The 26,323-nt window shown below is 47.5% G+C and overlaps 1 protein-coding gene across 4 annotated transcripts in view; it reads left to right on the top strand.

Moving 5' to 3' along the window:
* Positions 1–876: 876 nt before the first annotated feature.
* sema3fb (sema domain, immunoglobulin domain (Ig), short basic domain, secreted, (semaphorin) 3Fb) overlaps positions 877–26,323 on the top strand; it is a 224,139-nt gene continuing 198,692 nt past the window's right edge. For 2 of the 4 annotated variants that reach the window (XM_078414170.1, XM_078414167.1), the window contains exons 1-2: positions 877–1,445; positions 6,326–6,472. In XM_078414170.1, coding sequence (XP_078270296.1) covers positions 6,370–6,472 — 103 coding nt within the window. In that variant the 5' untranslated portion in view covers positions 877–1,445; positions 6,326–6,369. Of the gene's footprint in view, positions 1,446–2,185; positions 2,205–4,080; positions 4,099–6,325; positions 6,473–26,323 lie in introns of those variants that run through there. The other 2 variants (XM_078414168.1, XM_078414169.1) reach the window with 2 other exon arrangements.

Below are 26,323 nucleotides of genomic sequence, written 5' to 3'. Positions count from 1 at the left end.
AGGCCCTTTGGCCCATCGAGTCCGCGCCGACCAGAGCGATCCCCGGACACTTGCGCTATCCTACACGCACTAGAGACAATTTACAATTTCTACCAAAGCCAATTAACCTACAAACGTGCACGTCTTTGGAGTGTGGGAGGAATCTAAAGCACCCTATGCAGTCACAGGGAGAACGTACAGGCAGCACCCGTGGTCAGGATTGAACCCGGGACTCTGGCGCTGTAAGGTAGCAACTCTCCCGTAGAAATGTTGTTTCATTGATGGTTGAGAGACAAAGCCGCTTCAGTGCTGTTCCTGAAAAATAAAACAATGTGATCCCTGTGGCATCCAGAGATGCTGCCTGACCCTTCTGAATTACTCCAGCAATTTTTTATCTATCTTTGTTGTAAACCAGCATCTGCAGTTCCTACACAACTAGAGCGAGGACTGGACTTTGAATATGGCTCCTCTTGCATGCGGGCTCGGTGGATGTTTCTGTACACTTGCAAATCGGGGATGTGCTTGGGAATGGCAACACTCTACCGGACTGTTTGTAAGAACATAAGTCCACTGTGCAATTGCACGTCACACTTATGACAAGAAAAGCACCATTCAGCCGATGATCATTGATCCTGACCAGCCTGAGCCTGCTTTAGATGGTAGACTGGCACGGTTAGGGAAGGCGGTAGTGGGTGTCTCGTCCTGCGGCAGAGGAAGGGTTAATGGCATTGCTTGCTGGAACTCTCTCTGTTCCTCTCTGTCTCTGCCTTGAGTTAAAATTCCCTTGAGTTCACCCATCCGCAGCGAAAGAAAGGAGACCGCAGATACCACAAGCCACCCGGAGGCGGCACCAGTGAGCATTTTCTTTCCCCACACTCACACACACTCACACACACACTCACACAACTTTGTTGTGTAGGTTGGATTATGCAAACGTCTGTGGTTTCCCAGCCACCTGATATGTTCTTCAGTGCTGCTCAGAGAATTGACTCAGAAGCAGTGAGTGAATGATTGAGCGAGAGAGAAGGGAGAGAGAGAGAGAGAGAGAGAGAGAGAGAGAGAGAGAGATAAAGAGAGAGAGAGAGAGAGAGAGAGAAGAACTTCCCCTTTCTCAAAGTCAAGGTTTTAGCCACTTATCACTTGCAAACCAGAGAAACCTTTTCGACAAGCAGAAGGCAGAAGGCTTGTGCTGCGGCTGATTCTGAACATCTACCTGCAAGAGGTGGTGGCAGTCTGTTGTTCCTTCATGCACAGGCTTATCACTTTGGATGAACTGAAGCTGAGCCTTGCGTGCCACGGAGATATACTTGTGATGCTTCCTTTCTGTGGCTGCGGCCACTGAGAAATTCTATCCCATTTTATCTTTTGCTGTGTATTTTGCCGGTAGAAGGCATTCTCCAGCGGTGCGCCACTGCAAAGTTAGTCTCGCAGGGCTCTCCTTGACAAGCGACTGTGGTCACTGAAAGGTAACTCACTCCAAGCTTTCTATGTGTGTGTGTGTGTGTAGAGAGAGTGTGAGTGTACAAATGCATATAAATCTACATATGTTTCATGTGTACGTGAGAGTGTGAATGTGTATATACATGTCAATCTACACATAGTTCTCTCGTGTGTGCGTGCGTTAGTGTGTATATGCATGTAAATCTATGCAAATGTGTGTGTGTGTGTGTGTGTATATGTGAGTGTGTTAGTGTGCACATGCATGTAAATCTACATATTTGGTTGTGTATGCGAGTGTGTATGTATGTGTCAGTGTGCTTATGCAAGTAAATCTACGTGTTTTGTGTGTGTGTGTCAGTGTGCATATGCATGTACCTCTACATGTGTTTTGTATGTGTATGAGTGCGCGCCTGTATGTGAATGAGTGTGCAAATGCCGGTGAATCTACATGTGTTTCTGTGGGTGTGTGTACATGAGTGTGTGTGTGTGTGTGCATGTGCGTGTGAATATCTCTGTATGAGTGTATGTGTGTATCTGGATGAGTGTGAATATGTGTGTATGTGTGTGTGAGTGTGCGTCTGCCTGTAAATCTACATGTGTTTATGTGCATATGTGTGCGTGTGTACATGAGTGTGTGTATGCATGTGAGTGTGAACGTCCCTGTATGAGTGTATGTGTGCATCTGAATGAGCGAGTGTGAGAGAGAGTGTGTGTGTGTGAAAGAGTGTGTTGAAATACAATGTTGCAGCTGAAACAAAGTGGAGGTTCTCGGTGTGGTGGTGGTGGTGGGTGAGAGAAACCAAACCGAGAGGGGATGGTTATTTGTTCTTCAAAGTGTACATGTAGCTGTAAATTCTGTGACTGATGTATTTCCAGAGGTCGGTTTTATTTTCTATTTCTGGCCGACTGTGTGTCCTGTTCATGCACATTGTTGCCCTCCAAGCCCACTGTTAGCGGGGAGCCCGGCTTTGCGTTACTGGGGCTGCAGAGACCGGCTGTGGAGAGTTGAACACATGGGGGTGAACACAGAAATTGAGACCCGGACGATTTAAGCACCCAGTAACCGTTCTGTGCAAAGGTTTTTGGTGTGAATATCAACCATTTGTCCCTGACAGTTTTGCTTTGAACACAACTGGAATATTTGCCAGCCAGGGGGGTGAGTGGGAGGCGATGGTGTCCGCTCTTCATACCATTGCAGAGTTTCATTTTCTTTATTCCATCTTTCTCCAGTGGCGTGTGCGCTTCAGCTGGGTGGGGTGGAAGAGGGGTTTTTGTTTGCTTTGCAGAATTCCTCCTGCCCGTTTGCTTTCTCCTAAAGGGGGTGGAGAGCGCACGGTCAGGGTGCGATGCCTTTTTGCATGTCATGACACTACCTGCTGGTGTCAGGGGTAACGACGGGGGGCAAAGACCCCCGAGTGCCCAAGGTGTCTCCGGGTGACGCTTGCAATCTCCCACTCGCTCCTGACTCCCGCTACCACATCATCGTTTTGTAAAATCTTGAAAAAAAACAAAATTGGAAAACTAAGATCTCAATGAACAAATCTTATCAAAAGAAAATTTGGTGTTTAAAAGCATTCAGGGATTAGCACTACATTAAAGGTACAATGCTGTACATCATGGATAGGACAGGTTTGGAGGGATCTGGGCCAAAGGCAGGCAGGTGTGACCAGTGCAGATGGAACATGTTGGCTGGCATGTGCAAGTTGGGCCGAGCGGCCTGTTTCCACGCGGTGTGACTCTATGACTCTACCACGGTCAGATTTGCCTTTCGACTGTAGGTTATATTTTATTGCCTATTTGTTTGAAATTGATGTTTATCAAAACTTACCAAACCCGACCTTTTTGTTTCCATCAGGATGATCCAATCATTGATAATTATTTAATTAAATAAACCCATCCTAGGGTGGCATAGTGGTAGAGCTGCTGGGGACCCGGGTTTGATCCTGACATCGGGTGCTGTCTGTGTGGAGTTTGCGTGTTCTCCCTGTGACCGCGTGGGTTTTCTCCGGGCGCTCCGGTTTCCCTCCCCCCCCCCCCTCCTCATCCCAAAGGTGTGCGGGTTTGTGGGTTAATTTGCTTCTGTAAATTGTCCCTTACCGTGCAGGGCAGGACTCGTGTCTGCGGTGATTGCTGGTCGGCACGGGCTTGGTGGGCCGAAGGGCCTGTTTCTTTGCTGTGCCTCTAGACAAGACTTAGTTCAAATGTGGAGTGGGTGACGTTTCTGAAGGAGGGTCTCCTGTTCCTTTCTCTCCAGAGAGATGCTGCCCGAGCCGCTGAGTTACTCCAGCGTGTTGTGTTCCATCGTCGCTGTAAACTAGCATCTTTGCTTAGTTCCCCCCTAAGCACATAAACTCAATTGTGTGTCTTTACTCATTAGAGTGGGTATGCAATACTACAGAGTGCCCAATACTGTGCTTGTTCATTCGGATAGAGGACTTGAGCCTGGAATTTGGAGCAACTAAGGCACCCTGGCCCCAGGCTGACTTTGGTTCATGATTAAACAAACCCCTCTGGAAGTCCAAGGGTGCGCGCACAAGTGCCTCGCTCGGTCACACCTTCGCGGTCGCTTTTCCTTCATTAATCTGCAAAAGAAACCAGGGCGCTGGAATTTGCACGCAGTCCAGAATTAGACCGCCAAAGATCCATTTGGGATTTCCACCCTGACATCCCGATTTTAGAGTAAATTTGTGCCACTGCCAGAACACTGAGTCCCCGTTGTCAAATTGGGGCTGACTGTTACATTTGGAAGCGGATGCAGGCTTGGCTGTCGTGTTTACTTGCGTCTTGTAGACTTGTACAGCCGGCGTATTGCTGTGCCGGCTGTGCGGTTAGTGAATGTGTGTGTGTGTGTCAGCGTGTTACTATGAGGTGACGTGCACAACTGCTCACTCTTAGTGGCAGTGCATTGAGTGAGTGTATCTGCCCGAGTGTGTGAGCCTTGTGTATGTGTGTGAGTAACTATGTGTGTGTGTGTCAGTGCATGTGTGTGTATAAAAGGTGTGAATCTGAGTGTGAGTATGGGCGTGTGTGAGTGGTACTATGAGCGTGTATCCGTGCACTGTGTGAGTCCATGTGTGAAAGGTGTGTGTGAATCTGAGTGTGTGAGAGAGAGAGGGAGAGAGAGAGAGAGAGAGAGTAGGTATATCTGTCCCTATGTCTCTGGCTTTGTTGTTACAAATGTGTGTATTACCATGAGTATGTAAGTTTGTGTGGTAATGTGTGTGAATCTGTACCTTTGAGTGTATTGTTACTAAGCGTGTGCATTTGTGTACATTAGTGTATACGTGTGTGTGCGAGTATCTACAATTATGTTATTGTGTGTATGCAAATGTATTTCTGTGAGTGTATGTATTACCAGAAGTGTGCAATATGTACGTGTGTATGTGTGGGAACCTGTGTATAACTACAATGGCTATGTGTCTGTTATTGTCTGTATCTATTAGTGTACCCATGAATGTATGTATTACTGTGAGGGTGTGTTACTGGGGGTGTGCATGTCTAGTTTGGTATGCTACTGCATGTGTGTGGTAGAGTCTGTGAGTGAGTGTGTACATATGCCCTCTGTACATGTATTTGTGTCTGTGTGCATGTTACTTTGTATTTGTGTGCGTGTGGCTCTGTGTATGTGTGTGTGTGTGTGCGCGTTGCTCTGTGTTGGTATGTTATTTTGTACGTGTCTGTTTGTGAGTGTGTGTGTGTGAGAGAGAGAGCGAGAGAGAGAGAGGGGGGGGGGTGTTTCTGTGTCTGAGTTGGTGCAGTGATTGAAGATCTTTTTTTAAATTTCCTTGAAGTACTGAACAATTTGCTCTGTTGCCTGCCGTTTTTAAATTACCTTGGTCAGGAGTATTATTCCATTTTCTCAGCGGTCACGGTGGTGAATCGAATTTTCAGTCCACACTGCAGCTTCATGAATTTCTACTGAGTTCCATTAATGAAACGCTCCTCGGTCACCCAGTGTTACTGACTCTCTCTGGGCAGAAATTAACCTGACTTTTATTTTCACCTATTTGCCTTCATATTGAGCTCTTTGCATGTAATTGTTTCCCCTTCGCTGTTGCTTAATGGGAATATTCCTGCAACCAGTTTTAACAGCCCTACTTCTCAACCCCAATCATCCCAAGTCTTCGGCTGAGATTCAAATCCCCAATGAAATGCATTATTTTGCAGTTGGCATATCTATCGGTCTGGGGAATTTAGAATTCGGCAAGAAAAATTGCAGGATAGAAGGTGGAGAGGGTGATCTGGCACTTAACCATCAAGGGAGCCTGCTCGTGTATCTGCCCTTGTTGCAGCTAGTCTCATTCGCCCCTCAAAGAATGGCACCTTTAAAGGAGGTTCACATCTGCTATAAATAATATTATTTTAAGTAGGAATTTATAGACTCACAAAACAGCTTTGTTAGTGCAGAGGAGCTGGGTTGGAATTAGAATGGAAAGGGGACCGGGTTTGCAGTAATAATAAGTGTTTATTTTTGTAGGGGAGTTGAGATCTGCTTAATGTACTCAAAGGGATTATTTGCATGTGCCAAAGCTAATGCTTCAAACAATGATTAATTATTGCGTTGATAACTGTTTTCACGCTGTTCCCTGACTCTGCTGCAATGCCATTGTGCTTGACTTTCTGCACGGGAGGGGGAGTTTTGTTCTTTTGTAATATGTCCACCCCTCCCAACCCACCCTCCGACATCACCCTTCTTCCATCCCACCCTAAACACCTCCTCCAGTCCCTCATTTTTCCCTGCGCTGGTATTAAAGCTACTATGGTATTCAGACTTCTCTCCTTCCCTGTCTCGTATCAACAAACCCCACAAAAAGCTGGATTTAATCACCACTGAGCTGTTTGCCTAACCACTCAACTGATGAGGGATTATGTTTTTCTTGTCCTTTGTACCTCAATCCTGATGCAGGTCTAAAGACTCCTGGTTCTTTGTAATCGCTGGCTCCAGTTGCCATGGGTCACCTTCTGGCTATCTGGCTCCTGGTCCTTGCCCTGTGGAGCTTCACTACAAGAGGTCACCAGCAGAATGCCCCCCGGGTTTACGTCAGCTTTAAAGGTAAGCAATGTGTGTGCCATTGTGAGGCAACTTGGTGATGATTTAAGGCCAGCCAATTTATTATTGCTTGACAAATTCGTTGGTATTGGGCAAGCAATGCTTAATCGAGCTATCTTCACAAAGGCAGCGAGTGGTATCCTGTAGAACTATCAGTGACTTTGAGGGCTGAAGGCGGGGGTTAGTCATTGTTTTATAATGGAGCAAGATCATTTACAAAATTGATAATATTTCACGCCACATCTGTAGCTGGCAGTGCACAGTCTTTCTCCTTAACTAAATGTTAGAGATGTATCCATTGTCAACGATCATTCCAAGGGCTCTCTTTATTTCCAATTAAAACCTACAGTGTTTTATTAACTGCAATTAATTTCCCTGCTCCATGCCCTGAGAATTAGAGGGCAAAGACCACAATTGTTTCCAGAGTTTATTCGCAGGGGTTATAATTGCAAACACGTTTTTCGTGGAATCTGTCACAGAATTGCCCAGGGGAGTATTTGCACCAAGGTTAGAAACCTTGTCTTGGGACAGTATGTGTGTGTGTGTATTTCTGAGCAAATGGGTACAAATGTGTGCTGTGCCATTCTATCCATCACCAGTCCAATACAAGGTCCTCATGTTGTCAATACAGGGAGAAGCAAACTGGCACAATTAAAGGTTTCAAAAAGACCTCGTCAGTTCGCTTTTAACCGATGAACAGTAATGAATTTGTCCTCTGTGCAAGTCACCGCCTCTGTAGCAGGGATTCCATCATTATTGATGATTAGCTGACCTTGTTCAGTCTGGTGCCAGCAGATACAAGGTTTCACCAAGCTAGCGTTAAGCAAGTGAAAAACACCATGTTGCTGGTCAGGTATCACATAGGGTTGAATCCTTGGTTGCATTGATGCACGTGGATTGGGGGGAGGGGGGGGGGTGATTGGGGGTTGCAGAAGTTAGGGTTTGTGCCCTTAGAATTATGAGTCTTCAATCTAGTGATGTTAATATACCAAATTGCTCAAGAGCTGGATAGAAAATGTCATGTCTTTGTGTGTGGAACGAACCTGCAGTATATATCAAAGATAGACACAAAGTGTTGGAGTAACTTAGCGGGTCAGGCAGCATCTCTGGAGAAAAAAGTGATGGGGGACCTTTCGGGTCAGAACCCTTCTTCAGACTCCAGATGTTGCCTGACCCGCTGAGTTCCTCCAGCACTTTGTGTCTATCTCAATGTTATGTCTCCACTGTGCAGGATGTTAGCGTGTACATTTTCACTGCAGTGCTGGTTGATGTGAAAACTGGTGAAGTTGTGACTTGGAATCTCGCGTTTCACTGCAAGAATCAAGCCTTTTCTTGGTTTCCAGAATAAACCTTCGCAAGTTGACCTTATTTGTGATTATTTTATCGCCTCAGTTTTGTTGGCTTTCAATGTTATTTGGTGGGTGCGGTTGGAGGGACCGAGTTGCAACGTACTCGAGGTTTTGTGGGGTCTCCAAGCTGACGGAATGAAGTCCAAACAAATGTATTGGATGTTCCCAGCTGGGGAACTGCTGGTGAAGGTTCAATACCTTTGCCTGGAAAATTCATCGACATTGCACTGTTAAATTCAATGATTTTGACCTCGGGCAAAGCTCGTTAACGCCAACTTTCAGGTCATTTTGCGACACTTGGATAATTTTACCAGGCACTTCTTGTTGTGAGTCCCCCTCATGACCCCAATGAAACTTTGGCATCCGGAATGCATAGAATGAGTGACTTGCCCAAGTACAAAATTAAAACTCAACCCAACTGTGGCTGACATTTAACTATTGTAGACACATTCACTTGTGAGGGGTCACCAACTTTAATTAAAGTAGTAAGTGAAGGTAAGTGGTTTGTTTTTTATTCAACTTTATTTTAATTAATAATGGTGTTTTAAATAGTATTTGCTATGTTAAACGTGTCTTAAGGTGAATTAATTAGCCTATTAATTTTTCAATGAACTAACATTAAAAATATGAATTATTTCATTATTTTCAACTCTAGTTAGGGAAAGGGATAAGGTAGGTCTGCAAATGAAGTCTCGAATTAGGGGGAAGGCTGATTATAACAGCGAAGGAGAGGTCCTGGCAAAATAGATTGGGAGAAGATAAATCATCAACAAACAAGGGAGAGTTTTTTTAAAAGGGAGTCCATAAGAGTTTAGGGCCAACAGGTCTCACGAAGGTTGAAAGGCAAAGATGGCAAGTTCAGGGAATCTTGGCTGACAAAGGACATTAAAGATTTTATCAGGGAGTAAAAGGAAGTAAATGTCAGGAAAATGCAACTGAGACCAAGGGAGTCTGATGAGACATTGAGAGCGTGCAGGACAGAACTTAAGAAAGAAATTAGGAGGCCAAAAAAGGGCCATGAAATATCCTTGGCAAGTGGTGTAAGGATGATTTTCTGACTGGAAGTTTGTGTTACTGGTGCATTTAGCGATCATACTGGGTGTGTTGCTGTTTGAGATGTATATTAAAGAATTGGATATGAATGTAGGTGGCACAATTAGTTAGTCCTTTCTTGAAAATATTCAATGATTTGTCTCAACTCCCTTCGATGGTAGAAAACTCGTAGACTTGCCACTCTTTTTTTTTTAACCAAAAATAATTTTAATCAACTAGTTACAAAAATACACACTAAAATACAAACAAACCCACCACCATGATAGAAAATAAACAAATATTCTTAAATATTAATTAACTTTTTCCCCATCCTTATTGAGGATACATTCCACCACCCGCGGTGCCTAGCGGTCCCAGAACCCCCGTGGATGAGCGCAGTTCCTTTCTAGTACCACCCGGGCACGGATGTAACCCCGGAAAAGGGGCAGCAGCCGGCTCGAGCCAGATTCACCTCTCTTTGGGTGAAGAAACTTCTCATCATCTCAGTCCTTTAGTGGCTGACCCTTATCCTGTCCCTGTGACCCCTGGGTCTGGACTTCCCACTACACATGTCAGGCCAGCAGTGTAGAATTACTTTGTTTCTCTCACCATCCTTTTGAAATCTACCGAGACACAGCATCCAATTCCAGACTTGGGCACCATATTTTCAATCTCACTTTCTATGAATACTTCCGTATTTGTTTCTCAGTAGTAGTAGTAGTAAGTAAAATGTGTCGATACTTTCACCATGTTGTCTGAGGAGCAAAGGGGAGAATGGCCCTGTATCCCTTTGATGTCTGGCTTCCCCCCACCCCCCCCCCCCCCCACCCGCCCCTCTTCTTTCAGTCTGAAGAAGGGTTCTGACCCCAAACGTCACCCATCCTTTTTCTCCAATGCTGCCTCACCCGTTAAGTTACTCCAGCACTTTGTGTCTATCTTCAGGGAATAGAGTTGGGTGACGCAGATGTAGAGCTGCTGCCTTACAGAGCCAGGGAACTGGGTTCGACCCCGATTATGGGTGCTGTCTGTATGGAGTTTGTACGCACTCCCTGTGACCGCGTGGGTTTTCTCCAGCTGCTCCGGTTTCCTCCAACACTCCAAAAGATGTACAGGTTTGTAGGTTAATTGGCTTTGGTAAAAATTGCAAATTGTCCCTGGTGCTTAGGATATTGCTAGTGTACGGAGGTGATAGGTGATCGCTGGTCGGCGCGGACTCGGTGGGGGCCTGTTTCCACGTTGTATCTCTAAAGTCTGAAGTTGCTGGGACTTCCATTGCCCTATGGATGGTGCTACTGGCCTCTGAAAACCCAGTACTTGGGTCGTGTTCAGCACTCTCTGTTCTGACTATTCCTCCCCGCATTACCTGAGGAAATGGGTAGGAATTGTTTGGGAATAATTAGAGGGCAATTACCAGGAACTGTGCATTTCTTGGGCGAGCAGAGAGAACTCGAAGTGTTGGGTCGGACTGAGGTTTGGCTTCTGCCTTATTGCCATGAGTCATTGGATTACTGAACATCTCAACAGCTTGACTGCGGTCGGAAGTCTGTGGTCAGGTACAAAGCCAAGCTCCTACTCTCAGGTGGTGAAGTGAAAGCTGACTCAACTACTGGTCACCTGCTGGAGATGCTGCTCACACTGAAAATTAAACCACAGCTGCAGGTAAACTCTGACTTTGCATTAAACATAGAACGTAGGAGGACAACATGTAACTTTGTATAGCGCAGGAACAGGCCCTTCAGCCCACAATGTCAGTTTGGTTTTGTTTAGAGATACAGCATGGAAACAGGCCTTTCGGCCCACCAATTCCACGCCGACCATCGATCACCCTGTGCACTAGTTCTATGTTATCCCACTTTCGCATCCTACACAGTCAGGGCAATTTACAGAAGCAAATGAATCCACAAACCTGCATGAGTGTGGGAGAGAACCGGAACAACCAAAGAAAACGCACATGGTCCAGAATGTACAAATTCTATACAGATAGCGCCAGTAGTCAGGATCGCACCCGGGTCTCTGGCGCTGTGAGGCAGCAACTCTACCTCTTTGAAGATATGTACAGCAAGATCGCAGAAACAGCAACATGTTAATGAGTAAGTGATGGGATCGAAATAAGTTGGAATTCTAAAGCATAAAACAATAAGCAGAATTTCACCTCTACACTTAGCCCCTTTTCAATGTATTTGCATGAAGTGGATTCAACCAAGAGTGGATTTCTATCTCAGAATGGTTGAGGGATAGGCATTAGCTGCACTCCAGGAAAATTCCCTTGAAACCTCATCAAATAATGCGATTGGGTCTTTTGCATCCATCTGAGATGGAAGATGTAGCTTGCCATCATCTCGTCCACAAGATGGCAGCTCCAGCAGTGTTGCAAACGTTGGGCAAGCGTGAACAGCTTAGATGGAGCATCTTGGTTGGCATGGAGGAGTTGGGCCGAAGGGCCATCACCTCTTCACCATCAACTTCTTTCTCTAGTCTAGGCCCAGACAATGAATATCACATGTGGCAGCCATCCTATTACATCCGGGCCCTAATGTCTTGAATGCTGTTTACAATTACCATGCCAAATAAGTTACCCAAGTAAAGAATAACGGTATCAATTCCACATTGCACTGCCCGATAAGGAGACGACCAGATTCAATGGCACCATTCCAAAGGGAGCTAGCTGTCTAACTGAAAAGGAAGTGTACCACAGGACCACGAAGAAAGAGTGCAGGAATGAAAACTGTTTCAAAGGAGGCAGCCTTGTAACAACGGATTGAATGGACCCTTTCCACAGTCCCTCGATAAGTGCTCCAGGTCTGCCAATGTGCAGATGTGCAAGCTAGGTCATGACATGGGGAGCATAAATTACTAATGACACCAGTAATGAGTCCCAGACACTTGCTGGTACTGTACAGAGACAAAACATAGAGTCATAGAGTCAGACAGCACAGAAACAGACTCTGTGGCCCAATTTATGCATGCCGACCATTGAAGCTCACATTTACAAAAAAGGGGTACAAAATACTGGAGTAACTCAGCGGGTCAGGCAGCATCTCTGCAGAACATGGATAGGTGTCGCTTTGGGTCAGGACTGAACAAAAGGTTATGCTGATAACTAGATGAGGAAAGATGGTATGCAGTTTAGCGTCTTGGATGATATAGCATGTGTCGGTCTGCTGTAAATTCTCTTGGTTTCGGTAGCACTCCAGAATCTTGAACAGTAGTTGAAAGATCTGAAGAAGAGTCCTGACCTGAAATGTCACCTATCCATGTTCTCCAGAGAGAGGCTGCCTGACCCGCTGAGTTACTCCGGTACTTGAAACCAGTACAATTTCTTGAAAGGTATTGCAGTGTTGAAGGTTTGATTTGCAGGCAAGTTCCGGTTATTAGGGCTAAAGGGAGAACAGAGTCAGGCCCCCCTCACTCTTTCCTCTCAGGTGGTCTCCACTGGGAAGTGTGGCTGGATATGAGAGGCATTCGACTGGGATGTGTCTGTCCCTTCCTGGTGGAGTAGTCTTCCTCTCAAAGGTGCGAAAGTAGATAAGGCGCTGGTGGGACACCGACATGTGTTCAGCAGTCCTCCTCTGATGCTGAGCACCTGCAGGAGGCTGGAGCTTGGGGACTCGAAGGGGGCGTGGAGGGGAGGCATTCATATAAAGTACATCTTGATGCATTTAAGTGAAATGTTGGCTCATTAGGGAGACTGGAGATTTCAGATGAGTGATCCACTGATCTATATCGAGCCTTTGGCACCCATATCATCTCCACTCACACAATTGGATTGCCTCAGCGATATAGCGCAGTCCTGCACAACGCTGAGTCAGGAGTCAAGAGTGTTTCGTTGTCATATGTCCCAAAATTGAACAATGAAATTCATACTTGCGGCAGCACAACAGATATAGTACATTGTGAAACCCACAATAAACAGCAAAAAGGTTAGAAATATATATATATATATATGAATGTTACTTTATTTCATATATATCCTCATAAATACACACACACACACACCACACACACACATATACACACTCACACACTCACACACACACACACACACACACACACACACACACACTCACACACACACACACACACTCACACATACACACACACATACATACACACACACACACACACACACACACACACACACATACACACACACACACACATATACACACTTACACACACACACACACACATACATACACACACATACACACACACGCGCACACACACACACACACACACACACACACACACACACACATATACACACTTACACACACACACACACACATATACACACTTACACACACACACACACACACACACACACACACACACACACACACACACACACACACATATATATATATAGTTTGGAGCCTATTTAGAGGTTGTAGTGTTTAATAGCCTGATGGTTGAAGGGAAGAAGCTGCTCCTGAACCTGGACGTTCCAGTTTTTAGGCTCCTGTCCCTTCTTCCCAATGGCAGGAGTGAAATGGCAGCGTAGACAGGGTGGTGTGGTTCTCACTGATGATGCTGGCTGCCTTTTTGTGAGGCAGCGACTCCTGTGGATCCCGTCGACAGTGGGGAGGTCAGTACCCGTGGTGGACCGGGCATGTTCACCACGTTGTGCACTGACTCGCTGTATCACTGAATCCATGTGCCAGCAATTTCCGAACATTAAGCCTGCTTTTATTTGTCCTGACGACGGAAATACATGAACAAGGGCTGTGGCAAAAATGGGGTTAAACGTCAGCCCTTGGTCATTAGTGCTTGAGAGCCAGCTTGTAAAAATGAGTCAAATACCTGAGCAGTGCACACTCCAAGAATAGTCGGGTGCGCCATGGGTGACTCTTTGGTGATATGAGCCCCTGGATTTGCTGCTGCTGTTCCCAGGCTCCATATGGGTCTATTTTTAATCCAGTCAAATTTTCACATCTCCTCAATGGGAAACCTGCCTCTGTTACTGAGCGTGGCGGGACAAATATAATTATGACCCCTTCCCCACCATGTGTTCGACAAGAAAAGACACATTGCCATGCTGTCCACTAAATAACTATTCATGCCCCGTCCTGTGTATTTTGCAGACGGCTGTGGAGGCCAAGTCAATATTTTTTTTTAAGGCGGAGATTGATAGGTTCTTGATTAGTACAGGTGTCAGGGGTCATGTGGAGAGGGCGGCACGGTGGCGCAGCGGTAGAGTTGCTGCCTTACAGCGAATGCAGCGCCGGAGACTCAGGTTCGATCCTGACTACGGGCGCCGTCTATACGGAGTTTGTACGTTCTCCCTGTGACCTGGGTGGGTTTTCTCCGAGATCTTCGGTTTCCTCCCACACTCCAAAGACGTACAGGTATGTAGGTTAATTGACTGGGTAAATGTAAAAATTGTCCCTAGTGTGTGTAGGATAGTGTTAATGTGCGGGGATCGCTGGGCAGCGCAGACTCGGTGGGCTGAAGGGCCTGTTACCGCGCTGTATCTCTAAATCTAAAAAAAAATCTAAATCTAAGGCAGGAGAATGGCGTTGAGAGGAAAAGATAGATCAGTCATGAATGTAGACTTGATGGGCCGAATGGCCTAATGCTGCTCGTATAACTAATGAACTTACGCACTTGTATGTAAAATCAAGGAACTGCAGGTGCTGGTTTATACCAAAGATAGACACAAAATGCTGGAGTATCTCGGCAGGTCGGGCGGCATCTCTGGAGAAAATGAATAGGTGGCGTTTTGGAGTGGGTCCCTTCTTCAGATCAGGGCTGAAGAAAGGTCCCGGCCCGAAGCATCACCTATCCATGTTCTCCAGAGATGCAGCCCGACCCGTTGAGTTACTCCAGCATTTTAAGTCTATCCTATCTCTTTCAGTTGGCACAGGGAAGAATGTGAGGGAATATCCCAGCCTCCTTCCTTGGATGAATCTGTGGCAGCATAGGTCTGCAAACTGGAAATCTCTCTCTTTAAACACTCTCTCCCTCCATCTTGCGGCACTGTGTTGCAGCTTAGAAAGCTTCCTTCAGACTCTTGTCTTCAGCGTCTCTGTGGAAGGGAATCATGTAGCGCTGAGGAATGTTTATCCAGCTGTTATGGATGAGCAGGCTTGTACACCCCAGTCTCCGGGCAGCATTCCATTGCCCTGGGTGACAGGGCAGTGGGGCTAATGGAGCGGCTGCCTCACAGCTCCAGTGGCTCGGGTTCGATCCCGACCCTCGGTGCTGTCTGCGTGGAGTTTGCAAGTTCTCCCAGTGACCATTATTTTTCCACAAGTGGGAGAGTCTAGGATCGGAGGCCATAGCCTCAGAATAAAGGGACGGACCCTCAGAAAGGAGACGAGGAGGAATTTCTTCAGTCAGCGGGTGATTCTGTGGAATTCATTGCCACAGATGGTTGAGGAGGCCAAGCCATTGGGTATCTTTGAGGCGGAGATTGATAGATTCTTGATAAGTACGGGTGTCAGGGGTTACGGTTAGAAGGCAGGAGACGTCTCACCCGTCCGCCTTTGTGGTGCTGGCTCGAAGGGCCGAATGGCCTCCTCCTGCACCTATTGTCTATTGTGTCCCGGGGAGCCGCCTCCCGCAGCCGATCTTGAGGGCGTGGAAGGCCAGACCCAGGTTCCCTCTCCGACCGGCCTTGTTCCTCACATCTCTTGTTGCCCGATCCCTCTGTTCTTTGGAGGACGAGCAGGGGCCTGGCTCGGTGGCTCCCCCTACAGGCCGCGGCCCGCTGGGTCGTGTGGCGTCTGTCCGCGCTGCCTACCTAGCCTTGTGCCATGTACAGTAGTTAACGTTCTCTGCATTTTTCTTGGAGTTGTTGTACTGTGAAGGGAATATTCATTGTATCTCTAGATTCAAGGAATCCACATGGGTAGCACACAAACAAAAGCTTTTCACTGTCCCTCTGTACAAGTGGCAATATTAAACTAAATGAACTGTGCTGCTGAGCAGCAACTGGTGACTTCACCTCCACCCTATAACTGGACCCTGGAAACCGGGCGAAACTCTGAGCAAGAAAAAGATTGCGGGGAAAAAGTTTTCCCTCCAGTTGAGTGATCAATATTATCTGAACATATCATTCATTTCGTGATAGGACACCATTCAATGAATGGGTGGCATTGTGGTGCAGTGGTAGAGTTGTTGCCTCAGTGCCAGTGACCCGGGTTCCATCCTGACTACGGGTGCTGTCTGTACGGAGCTTGTACGCTCTCCCCGTGACCTGCGTGGGTTTTCTCCGGGAGCTCCGGTTTCCACCCACACTCCAAAGAGGTACAGGTTTGAAGGTTAATCGGCTTCAGTAAAATTGTAAATTGTCCCTAGTGTGCGTAGGATCGTCCTCGTGTGCAGGGTGATCGTGGGTCAGCGTGGACTTGGTGGGCCGAAGGGCCTGTATCCATCTCTAAACTAAAGTACTAAACTACAGGACACAGTCCCTTCCTTCCACAGCACCGCCATTCGGCACAAGCTCAGCCTCAGATTTTCCCTCACGAAAGAGGAAATGGCAACAACCTGACCCAGGCAATTAAAAATACACCTCGGGTGGTATGTGGGGTGGGATGGTGGGATGGTGGGATGGTGGGGGGAGGGGACGGGATAGGGATGGTATGACATATGACCAGGGGATTTCCTTGCAGAAAGGGCCTACTGTGTAAACAAGCTTTTTATTGGATACACTTACAAAGCATGTTCAGGATGACATTGGACCCGTTTGTGCGTGCCTGCCAAAACCGTCTCTGGAACCACGAAACCAAACCCGACAGTGATGTTGTTGAAACATAATCCCACATGCACGGCCCTGGTGCTAAGCACAAGACTTGTTGAGCAGTGTGTGATTCCAAAATACTTTTAAAAGCTGCGTCTCAGTGATATTTTTAGCCAAAATAATCTACTCTCTTTATCTCAGAAACCAGACAGGAGGACAGCAATAGAAGTGTGGAAACAGGCCATTCGGCCCAACTTGCCCACATCGGCCACAATGTCCCATCTACACGAGCCCCACCTGCCTGTGTTGGTCTAAACCCCTCTAAATCCCTCTAAACCTGTCCTATCCATCTACCTGACAATGGAGGACGGTCAGATTGGGAATGGGAGGGGGAGTTAAAGTCCTGAGCAGGAGATTAGGTAGGTTAAGGCGGACTGAGCGGAGGTGTTCAGCGAAACGAACGTTGAGCCTGCGCTTGGTCTCGCCGACATACAGGAGTTGACACCTGGAACAGCGGATAAAGTAGATGAGGATGGAAGAGGTGCAAGTGAACCTCTGCCTCACCTGGAAAGACTGTTGGGGTCCTTGGATGGAGTCGAGGGGGGAGGTAAAGGGGGAGGTGTTGCATCTCCTGTGGGAAAATACCTGGGGAGAGGGTGGTTTAGGTGGGAAGGAACGAGTTGACCAGGGAGTTGCGGAGGGAACGGTTTCTGCAGAAACCAGCAAGGAGTGGAGATGAGACGATATGGCCAGTAGTGGGATCCCGTTGGCGGTGGCGAAAATGTCGGAGGATTATATGCCGTATGCGACGGCTGATCGGGTGGAAGGTGAGGACAAGGGGGGCTCTGTCCTTGTTACGAATGGAGGGAGGGGGGGCAAGAGCGGAGCTGCAGGCTATCAATAGACAATAGACAATAGGTGCAGGAGTAGGCCATTCAGCCCTTCGAGCCAGCACCGCCATTCAATGCGATCATGGCTGATCACTCTCAATCAGTACCCCGTTCCTGCCTCCTCCCCATACCCCCTCACTCCGCTATCCTTAAGAGCTCTATCCAGCTCTCTCTTGAAAGCATCCAACGAACTGGCCTCCACTGAGAGCCTCATCCATAATGGAAGAGGGGAACCCCCGTTTCCTAAAGAATAAGGACATCTCCGATGACCTGGTATGGAAAACTTCAACCTGGGCGCAGATGCGGCATAGACGGAGGAATTGGGAGATGGGGATAGAGTTGTTACAGGAAGCAGGGTGGGAAGAAGTGTTGGCTAGATAGCTATGGGAGTCAGTGGGATGGTAATAGATGTCAGTCAATAGTCTGTCTCCTGTGATGGAGACGGTTAGATCTAGAAATGGTAGGAAGATGTCAGGGATGGTCCAAGTGAATTTGAGTGCAGGGTTGAACTTACTCATGAAGTTGATGAAGTCAGTGAGTTCTGCATGGGTGCAGGAGGTAGCACCAATGCAGTCGTCGATGTAGTGGAGGTAGTTCGGGGATGGGGCCAGTGTACGCCCGGAACAGGGATTGTTCGACGTACCCGACAAAGAGGCAGGCGTAGCTAGGGCCCATGCGAGTGCCCATAGCTACGCCTTGGATTTGGAGGAAGTGGGAGTAGTCGAGGGAGAAGTTGTACGGGTAAGGACCCGCTCTGCTAGGCGGAGGGGAGTGTTAGTAGACGGAAATTGTCTGGTTCTGCGGTCGGTAAACCTTCTCTGCACCCTTTCCAACTTGACAATAACTTTCCTATAACATGGTGCCCAGAACGGAGCACAATACTCTAAATGCGGCTTCACCAACATCTTGTATAACTGCAACATGACATCCCAACCTCTACACTCGATACTCTGAATAATGAAAACCATTGTGCCAAAAACCTTTTTGACCACCCGATCTACCTATGATGCCACCTTCAAGGAACTACGTACCTGCACTCAGGGCCGTCTTAACGCATGGGCCTGTGGGCACTTGCCCGGGGCCCCACGAGCATAGGGGCCCCATGCTGATCTGTGTATGTTAAGTGACTTGCAATAAATAAATACTACTTTAAAAATGTAGGTTCAATAAGTGCTTTTTTTGCAACATTTTCAGTCCCTAAGTGCTTCTCACAGCGATCTGTTTCGCAACAATTAGCTCCCTAAGTGCTTTGCTTTTCCATCCCTAAGTGCTTCTCACAGTGATCTGTAAGTGCTTTTCGCAACAATGTAGCACCCTAAGTCCATCGCTAAGTGCTTTTCGGTAAGTGCTTTTCGCCGGCACGACAGGGGGGGGGCTGGTAGGGAAAGGGGGGTGGGGGAGAGTAACGGTAGGGGCCCCAGTACACTGCTTTGCCCGGGGGCCCATAATGCTGTAAAAACGGCCCTGCCTGCACTCCTAGATCCCTGTGCTCCACGTCACTACCATTCACTGTGTCGGTCCCGCTTAACAACTTGGGTATCTGAAAGTCTCCAGTTAAGGTTCTGGATTAATAGCAGATGGTCTGTTTTGGAATCGCTGGATGTTATTGTGCAGACATGCCTGTGTACAAGAATAAGGACATCTTCTTGCGATTATAATCAGGCCCTGGTGAGACTGCACCTGGAATATGACGTACTGCTCTGGTCTCCCTTCCTCAAGAAAGTTATATTTGTTGATGGCAGGATTGCACACAGAGGTTCATCAGGATGATTGCAACGTTTGTTGAGGAGAGATTATATTCGGTCTGTGCTCCCTCCGGTACACAAGAGGTGGTCTCATTGAAACGCATATAAGTATGACGAAACTTGAAAGGGGAGATGGAAAGAAAGATGTTTCCCCCAATTGAATTACATAGAACCAGCGGTCACATTCTCAAAGAAAAGGGGTTCAGCCATTCTAGGCAGGGATGAGAAGATATTTCGTCACCCTGAGGCCAGTGAATCTTTTAAATACTCTCCGCAAAGGGGCTACGGAGGTTCAGTTGCTGCTGATATTCGAAAGAATAGATTAATTGCTTCTGGACATTGAGGGAATCAAAACGTCACCTATCCATGTTCTCCGGAGATGCTGCCTGACCTGCCGAGTTACTCCAGCACTTTGTGTCCTTTTGTGTAAACCAGCATCTGCAGCTCCTTGTTTCTACATTTTGACAGACCCCAACCTCTGCTGTGTTTAGCTGAGAGTTCAATTTCTGCTGGGTTTATCATAGAATTTAGTATCTCCTGGCGTCCAGTAATGATTTCCTTTCTTGATGTTCAGTATCTGCCCAGTTTACCTGCTGGAATTTGATCATTGCTTGGCCTATCAGTTGGCATTCACCCATTACTGAGGTAGTCTTCTGGCAATGAGTTTATATTCAGTGTGATACTGGGGTTCCTAGCATTTAAGAGATATTTGGATGTACAGGTTTCATTGTGGGCCGAAGGAAAGGGTTGTACTGTCCTGTGTTCTATGTTCTGGGTTTAAGGAGCTGGTGTTTTTGTTTTTACTTTTTTTACCTTTAGTTTTAGGGATGGTAAAAGGTCCTTCGGCCCATCGAGTCCACGCCAACCACAGATCACCCGTTCACTCTACTTCTATGTGACCCCACTTTTCCACCCACTCCCTACACACTGGGGGGCAATTCACAGAGGCCAATTAATCGACAAACCCGCACGCCTTTGGGATGTGGGTGGAAACCCGAGCACCCAGAGGAAACCCACGGGGTCACGTGGGAGAACATGCAAACTCCGCACAGACAGCACCCGATGTCAGGATGGAACCCGGGTCTCCGGCGCTGTGAGGCAGCAGGCCTGCCAGCTGCGCCAACGTGCCACTCATCTGCTGGGCCTCAGGAGAACCTGGGTATAATTCTTCACATCCCTGGCCATTAAAGTTATCTGTTTTGATTCAGGAGTTACCGGATATGCCTGGCAGGGCTCGGGTAAATCACACAACTCCAGGAAGATAAGATTTATGTGTTTGCTGGGCCAAAGAAATTGCTGAGGCCTTGGAGAAGCTTGGTTTGGGAACTGCTTGGTATACAGATAAAACCTTTACACCTCAGCTGTTAATTTAGTTTTGTCTCACACTTTCAGCTTGTTAGGGATTAAGATGTATGGTATAAATCCTGCAATCTCGTTAACAGTGCCTCATTTCCCCAGGATGATAAGACTGCTTACCTCATTATGCTACCCTTAGAGCACATTTTTTTGCCAAAATAAAAATCTCCTGCTAGAAGACTCGCTGAACCAATATGTGATTATGCATGAAATCATCGCTGCACACTCACCAGAAACAGCCAATCTTTTGCTGATAAGAAGCATTCCTGAGATGTGGGTTTCATATAACGATAAAACCCCACTAGTTTTATAGTTTAGTTTAGAGATACAGCGCAGAAAGAGGCCCTTCGGCCCACCGAGGCCACACCGACCAGCGATCCTCGCACATTAACACTATCCTGCGCACACTAGGGACAATTTTACATTCATACCAAGCCAATTAACCTACAGACCTGAACATCTTTAGAATGTGGGAGGAAACCGATCTCGGAGAAAACCCGCGCGGTCGTGGGGAGAACGGACAAACTCCGTACAGACGGCACCCACAGTAGGGATGGAACCCGGGTCTCTGGTGCTGTAAGCGCTGTCAGGCCGTAACTCTACCGCTGCACTCCTCGGTGAAATATTCTGACGCACACCTTGTGGGCCGCAGAGGAGGAATGAAGAAAGAGATCAAATGTAAAATCCGCAGAGCCGTAATACAATATTTTGGAGAAATAAATGAGCAGGCAAAATTCTGAGAGGAGAATTGCAGAGAGGGTTCAGAGAGGCTGATTCCTTTTGGTGAGAAAAAAAAGACCTGCAAAATCCTTCTTCTGACCTTTAAAAAAGACAACCATCTTCTAGAAGATCAGAGCGATTTATTTCACTAATTGACAGTATCTACTGGGCGGCACAGTGGCACAGTGGTACAGTGGCACAGTGTCACAGTGGTACAGTGTCACACTGGCGCAGTGTCAAAGTGGCACAATGGCACAATGGCACAGTGGCGCAATGGCACAGTGGCGCAAAGGCACAGTGGCGCAAAGGCACAGTGGCGCAGTGTCACAGTGGCACAGTGGCACAGTGACGCAGTGTCACAGTGGCGCATTGGCACAGTGGTGCAATGGCACAATGGCGCAGTGGCACAATGGCACAATGGCACAGTGGCGCATTGGCACAGTGGTGCAATGGCACAGTGGTGCAATGGCACAGTGGCACAATGGCACAGTGGCGCAATGGCACAATGGCGCAATGGCACAATGGCACAGTGGCACAGTGGCACAATGGCGCAATGGCACAGTGGCACAGTGGCGCAATGGCACAGTGGCACAATGGCACAGTGGCACAGTGGTGCAATGGCACAGTGGCACAATGGCACAGTGGCACAGTGGTGCAATGGCACAGTGGCACAGTGGCACAATGGCACAATGGCACAATGGCACAATGGCACAATGGCGCAGTGGCGCAATGGCACAATGGCACAATGGCACAGTGGCACAGTGGCGCAATGGCACAGTGGCGCAATGGCACAATGGCACAGTGGCGCAATGGCACCGTGGCACAATGGCACAGTGGCACGGTGGCACAGTGGCGCAATGGCACAGTGGTAGAGTTGCTACCAGTTGCTACTGCAATAACAGTGCAAAGATAGAAATAATGCCTCCACGGTTCAGTGCTTATTTGGAGGTTGTAGTGTTTAATAGGCTGATGGCTGTAGGAAAGAAGTGGCTTCTGAACCTGGACGGTACAGTTTCTAGGCTCTTATGTTTTCCTCTCGATGGCAGAAGTGAAATGAGAGTGTGGCCAGAGTGGTGTGGGTCTCTGATGATGCTGGCTGCCTCTTTGTGGCAGCGACTTCTGTAAATGCCTTCGATGGTGGGGAGGTCAGTACCCGTGGTGGACCGGGCTGTGTTCACTGTGGGGGGGGGGGGGGGGGGGGGGGGGGGGGGGGGAGGTCAGTACCCACGGTGGACCGGGCTGTGTTCGCTGTGGGGGGGGAGGTCAGTACCCGCGGTGGACCGGGCTGTGTTTACTGTGGGGGGGGGGGGGGGGGGAGGTCAGTACCCGCGATGGACCGGGCTGTGTTCGCTGTGGGGGGGGGGGGGGGGGAGGACAGTGGGAAAAGGGGAGAGGCAGAGGCTTCTGAAAACTTCGTCATGTGTTCCTCACCAACACCCAGCCCCCACCCCCCTCCTTCCACCAAGTGAGTCAAACCTCCGTGCAGTGATCGGGCGTTTGCCAACGATAGGGGTTCTCTCTGCAGGAAGCTGCTCAGCATGTGAAAATCTGGAACTGAGTAAAGCCAGGAGTATGGAGCTCGGGGGACTGGGTGGTGACTTTCAGAGTGTCTTCCCAGCCAACTCTGAAAGGGTTTATCCAGGACCAGGGAATTGCACGGCTTAGAAGGAAGCCATCTGACATGTCCAACTGGCGCTGCCTCATTGAAAGATCGAGCCAGTCCCACCCTCTTCCTTGATTTTTTATTTCCTTTGTAAGCACACACTCACTTCCCTTTTGAAAGTAACAATTGAATCGTACTCCACCATTCTTTCAGAGGTGTGAGTTGCAGATCATAACTTGCTAATAACATACATGTGCACACATTCTCGCGCGCACACACACACACACACACACACACACACACACACACACGCACACACACATACACCCATCCACACACGCATGCATTCTCACATCCGTTTACTTAGTCATTAAAACACACACACACACAAAATCACATACACGAACACACGTACGTACACGTGCACACACACACACACACACACACACCTTAAACACACCAAGAGACACACTCATTTGGATACACACAAATAAACACGTACACACACACAGACAGACACTAATACATACAGAAAAATGCACACAAACACACACACAGACACACCATGCACACTCTTAGACTTCTACAGATACACTTACAGACACACATTTACATATGTTCACACCTTCTCAACAACAAAGATACACCCTTATTTTCGTATACCCTCCTTTATGGACAAATGTTCCCACAAACCCATGCATTCGCGTAACCACTCACACGACCACTCACCCACACTCCCTGCATCTTGCGTAATGCATTTGTCACGTGCCAGTCGGAATGACGATGCACTTTAACACCATGAACCCTTCTTAACCTGAATTGGCAGCTTTGTGCAATTGAGATGGGTGGAGCAGAGGCTGTTCTTCAGTGGGGATGAGACTCTCTCCACAAACCTTCTCTTATCCATCCAGCAGATGGTTCAGAGCCCGCCAGTGGTGAGAAGCAGCTGTTTACCTCCCAATCCACTAAACCTGAGAAAAGATGATTGTATCTGTTTAAGGCTAGGATTTCGTTAGCTCTAATAGATTCAATGATTCGATGGTAATTTACTGTCACATGTACTTAGGTACAGTGAAATGCTTTGTTTTTGCATACAACCCGGTAAAATCATGCAGCAGATCTCACCTAGGCAGTACGCAAGTGGCCCAAGCAACGTTGCAAAAGTTCACCGAACAGCCCTATCTCTTGCCTGGCAGCAGGTCCACCATACCCTTCCCCTTCAGGTCAACCTTCCTTCTTGGCAGCCCCAGCGGGCAGCTCTCTGACGGCCCTCCCCGCTCTCCGACATACAAAGGTGATCATTACAAATCAAGCCATTTCTGCGTTTTAATAAGATTAATGCCCCACTTGTGGCATCATGTCTGGCACATTACCAGTGCAATGTGTGGCATGCAGATCCTGCAATGCCTCACCAGTTTAACTGTCACTTGGGTCTTCATAGCAATCTCACCATCTCAAAAAATCCAGTTTTGGTATAAGTAGGTGGGTTTAAATTGACCATCTGACCTGGGTTTTGAATTCATATTACTGGATTAGTTGCCCTGGCTTCTGCAATGTGGATCCAGCAACATACCTGGACTATAACAAGTAGTACTTGACAAGTAGTAATGAGATGGCATTTCACCTTGTATCCCTTCTACTTCTTACTCCCATTACTTGCTATCAACCTTTCCGTTCAACGGCATGAAATCAAAATCTTATTTTTATTTTTTAGTCTTAGAGATGTAGCGCAGAAACAGGCCCTTCGGCCTATCCGATCTACGCCGACCAGCGCTTCCCGCATATTAACACTATCCTACACACTAGGGACAATTTTTACATTTACCAAGCCAATTTACCTACATAGGGGTATGGGAGGAAAGCTAAGATCTCGGTGAAAACCCACGTAGGTCACGGGGAGAACGTACAAACTCTGTACAGACAGCACCCGTAGTCGGGATCGAACCCGGGTCTCCGGCGCTGGAAGCACTGTGAAGCAGCAACTCTACCGCTGCGCCACCATGCCGCCCTCCCAGAGATGTCCCAGCTTGCCTCCACATCCTTACTCCCTAAACAGCTGGAACCACACTTGTACAGATGCTTATTGCAAGCATGGTTGGACTTGCTTGATATTCCTCCTGCGGTTGAATAAATTGCCCAAGACTCAAGCGCACAAGAATCTCTACTTTGGCAATTGCTTTTCAGACCAGAGGCCCATGACTAATGGCGTGCCCCAGGGATCGGTGCTGGGCCCATTGTTGTTTGTGATTTATATCAATGATTTGGATGTGAATGTGCAAGGCATGATTAGTAAGTTCGCAGATGCAACTAAAGTGGGTGGTTTCGTAGAGTGGTTATCGCAAAATGCAGCAGGTCCTTGATCAGCTGGGCAAGGAAGCCCTGGAATGGCTGATACAGTTTAATACAGTTAAGTGCAAGATGACCCATTTTGGGAAGTCTATCCAAGGTCAGACCATCACAGTGAATGGCAAGGCTCTGGGGAACGTTGTAGAGAAGAGAAATGTAGGAGTACAAAAATACATAGTTCCTTGAAAGTGGCGTCACAAATAGATTGGGGGTAAAGAAGGCTTTTGATACTTTGGCCTTCTTTATTTAGGGTATGGAGTACAGAATTTCGGACATTATACTACAAGACATTGGGGTCATAGAGTCATTGAGCTATACAATGTGGAAACAGGCCCATCAGCCAACTTGCCCACAATGACCAACATGTCCCGTCTACACTAGTCCCACACTGTGCATTTTCCCGATCTATCCCTCTCATGATTTTGTATACATCTAAATGATCACCTCTCATCCTCCTGCGCTCCAAGGAATAGTGTCCTAGCTTGCTCAACCTCTCCCTATAGCTCAGGCCCTCGAGTCCCGACAACATCCTCATGAATCTTCCCTGCACCCTTTCCAGCTTGACAACATCTTTCCTTTCATGTGGTGCCCAAAACTGAACACAATGCTCTAAATGAGGCCCCACCAACATCCTATGATTTTGAGTACTCTGCTCAGTTTTGGTCACCCTGCTCTGGGAAGGATGTCATTAAGGTCGAATGTGTGCAGAGAAGATTATACAAGGATGCTGTCAGGACACAAGGGCCTGAGCTGCAGGGAAAGCTTGGGCAGGTTAGGAATGTATTCCTTGGAGCACGGGAGGCTGAGACTGATCTTCTAGAGGTGCATACGATCATGAGGGGAATAGATAGGGTAAATGCACAGTCTTTTACCAGGGTTGGGGGAATCAAGATCCAGAGGACATAGGTTTATGTTGAGAAGGGAAAGATTTAATTGGAACTTGAGGGGTATCTTTATCACTCTGAGAGTGGCGGGTGTATGGAACGATCTGCCAGAGGAGGTAGTTGAGGCAGATACTCTAACAGCATTTCAAATACTCTTGGACAGGTACATGGATGGGAAAGGTTGAGAGTGATATTAGCCAAATGTGGGAAAATAGGGTTAGTTTTGATGAAGCATCTTAGTTGTC

Source organism: Rhinoraja longicauda, chromosome 17 (genome assembly GCF_053455715.1).
Source record: "Rhinoraja longicauda isolate Sanriku21f chromosome 17, sRhiLon1.1, whole genome shotgun sequence".
Classification (NCBI taxonomy): domain Eukaryota; kingdom Metazoa; phylum Chordata; class Chondrichthyes; order Rajiformes; family Arhynchobatidae; genus Rhinoraja; species Rhinoraja longicauda.
This window is presented reverse-complemented; position numbering and strand designations above follow the sequence as displayed.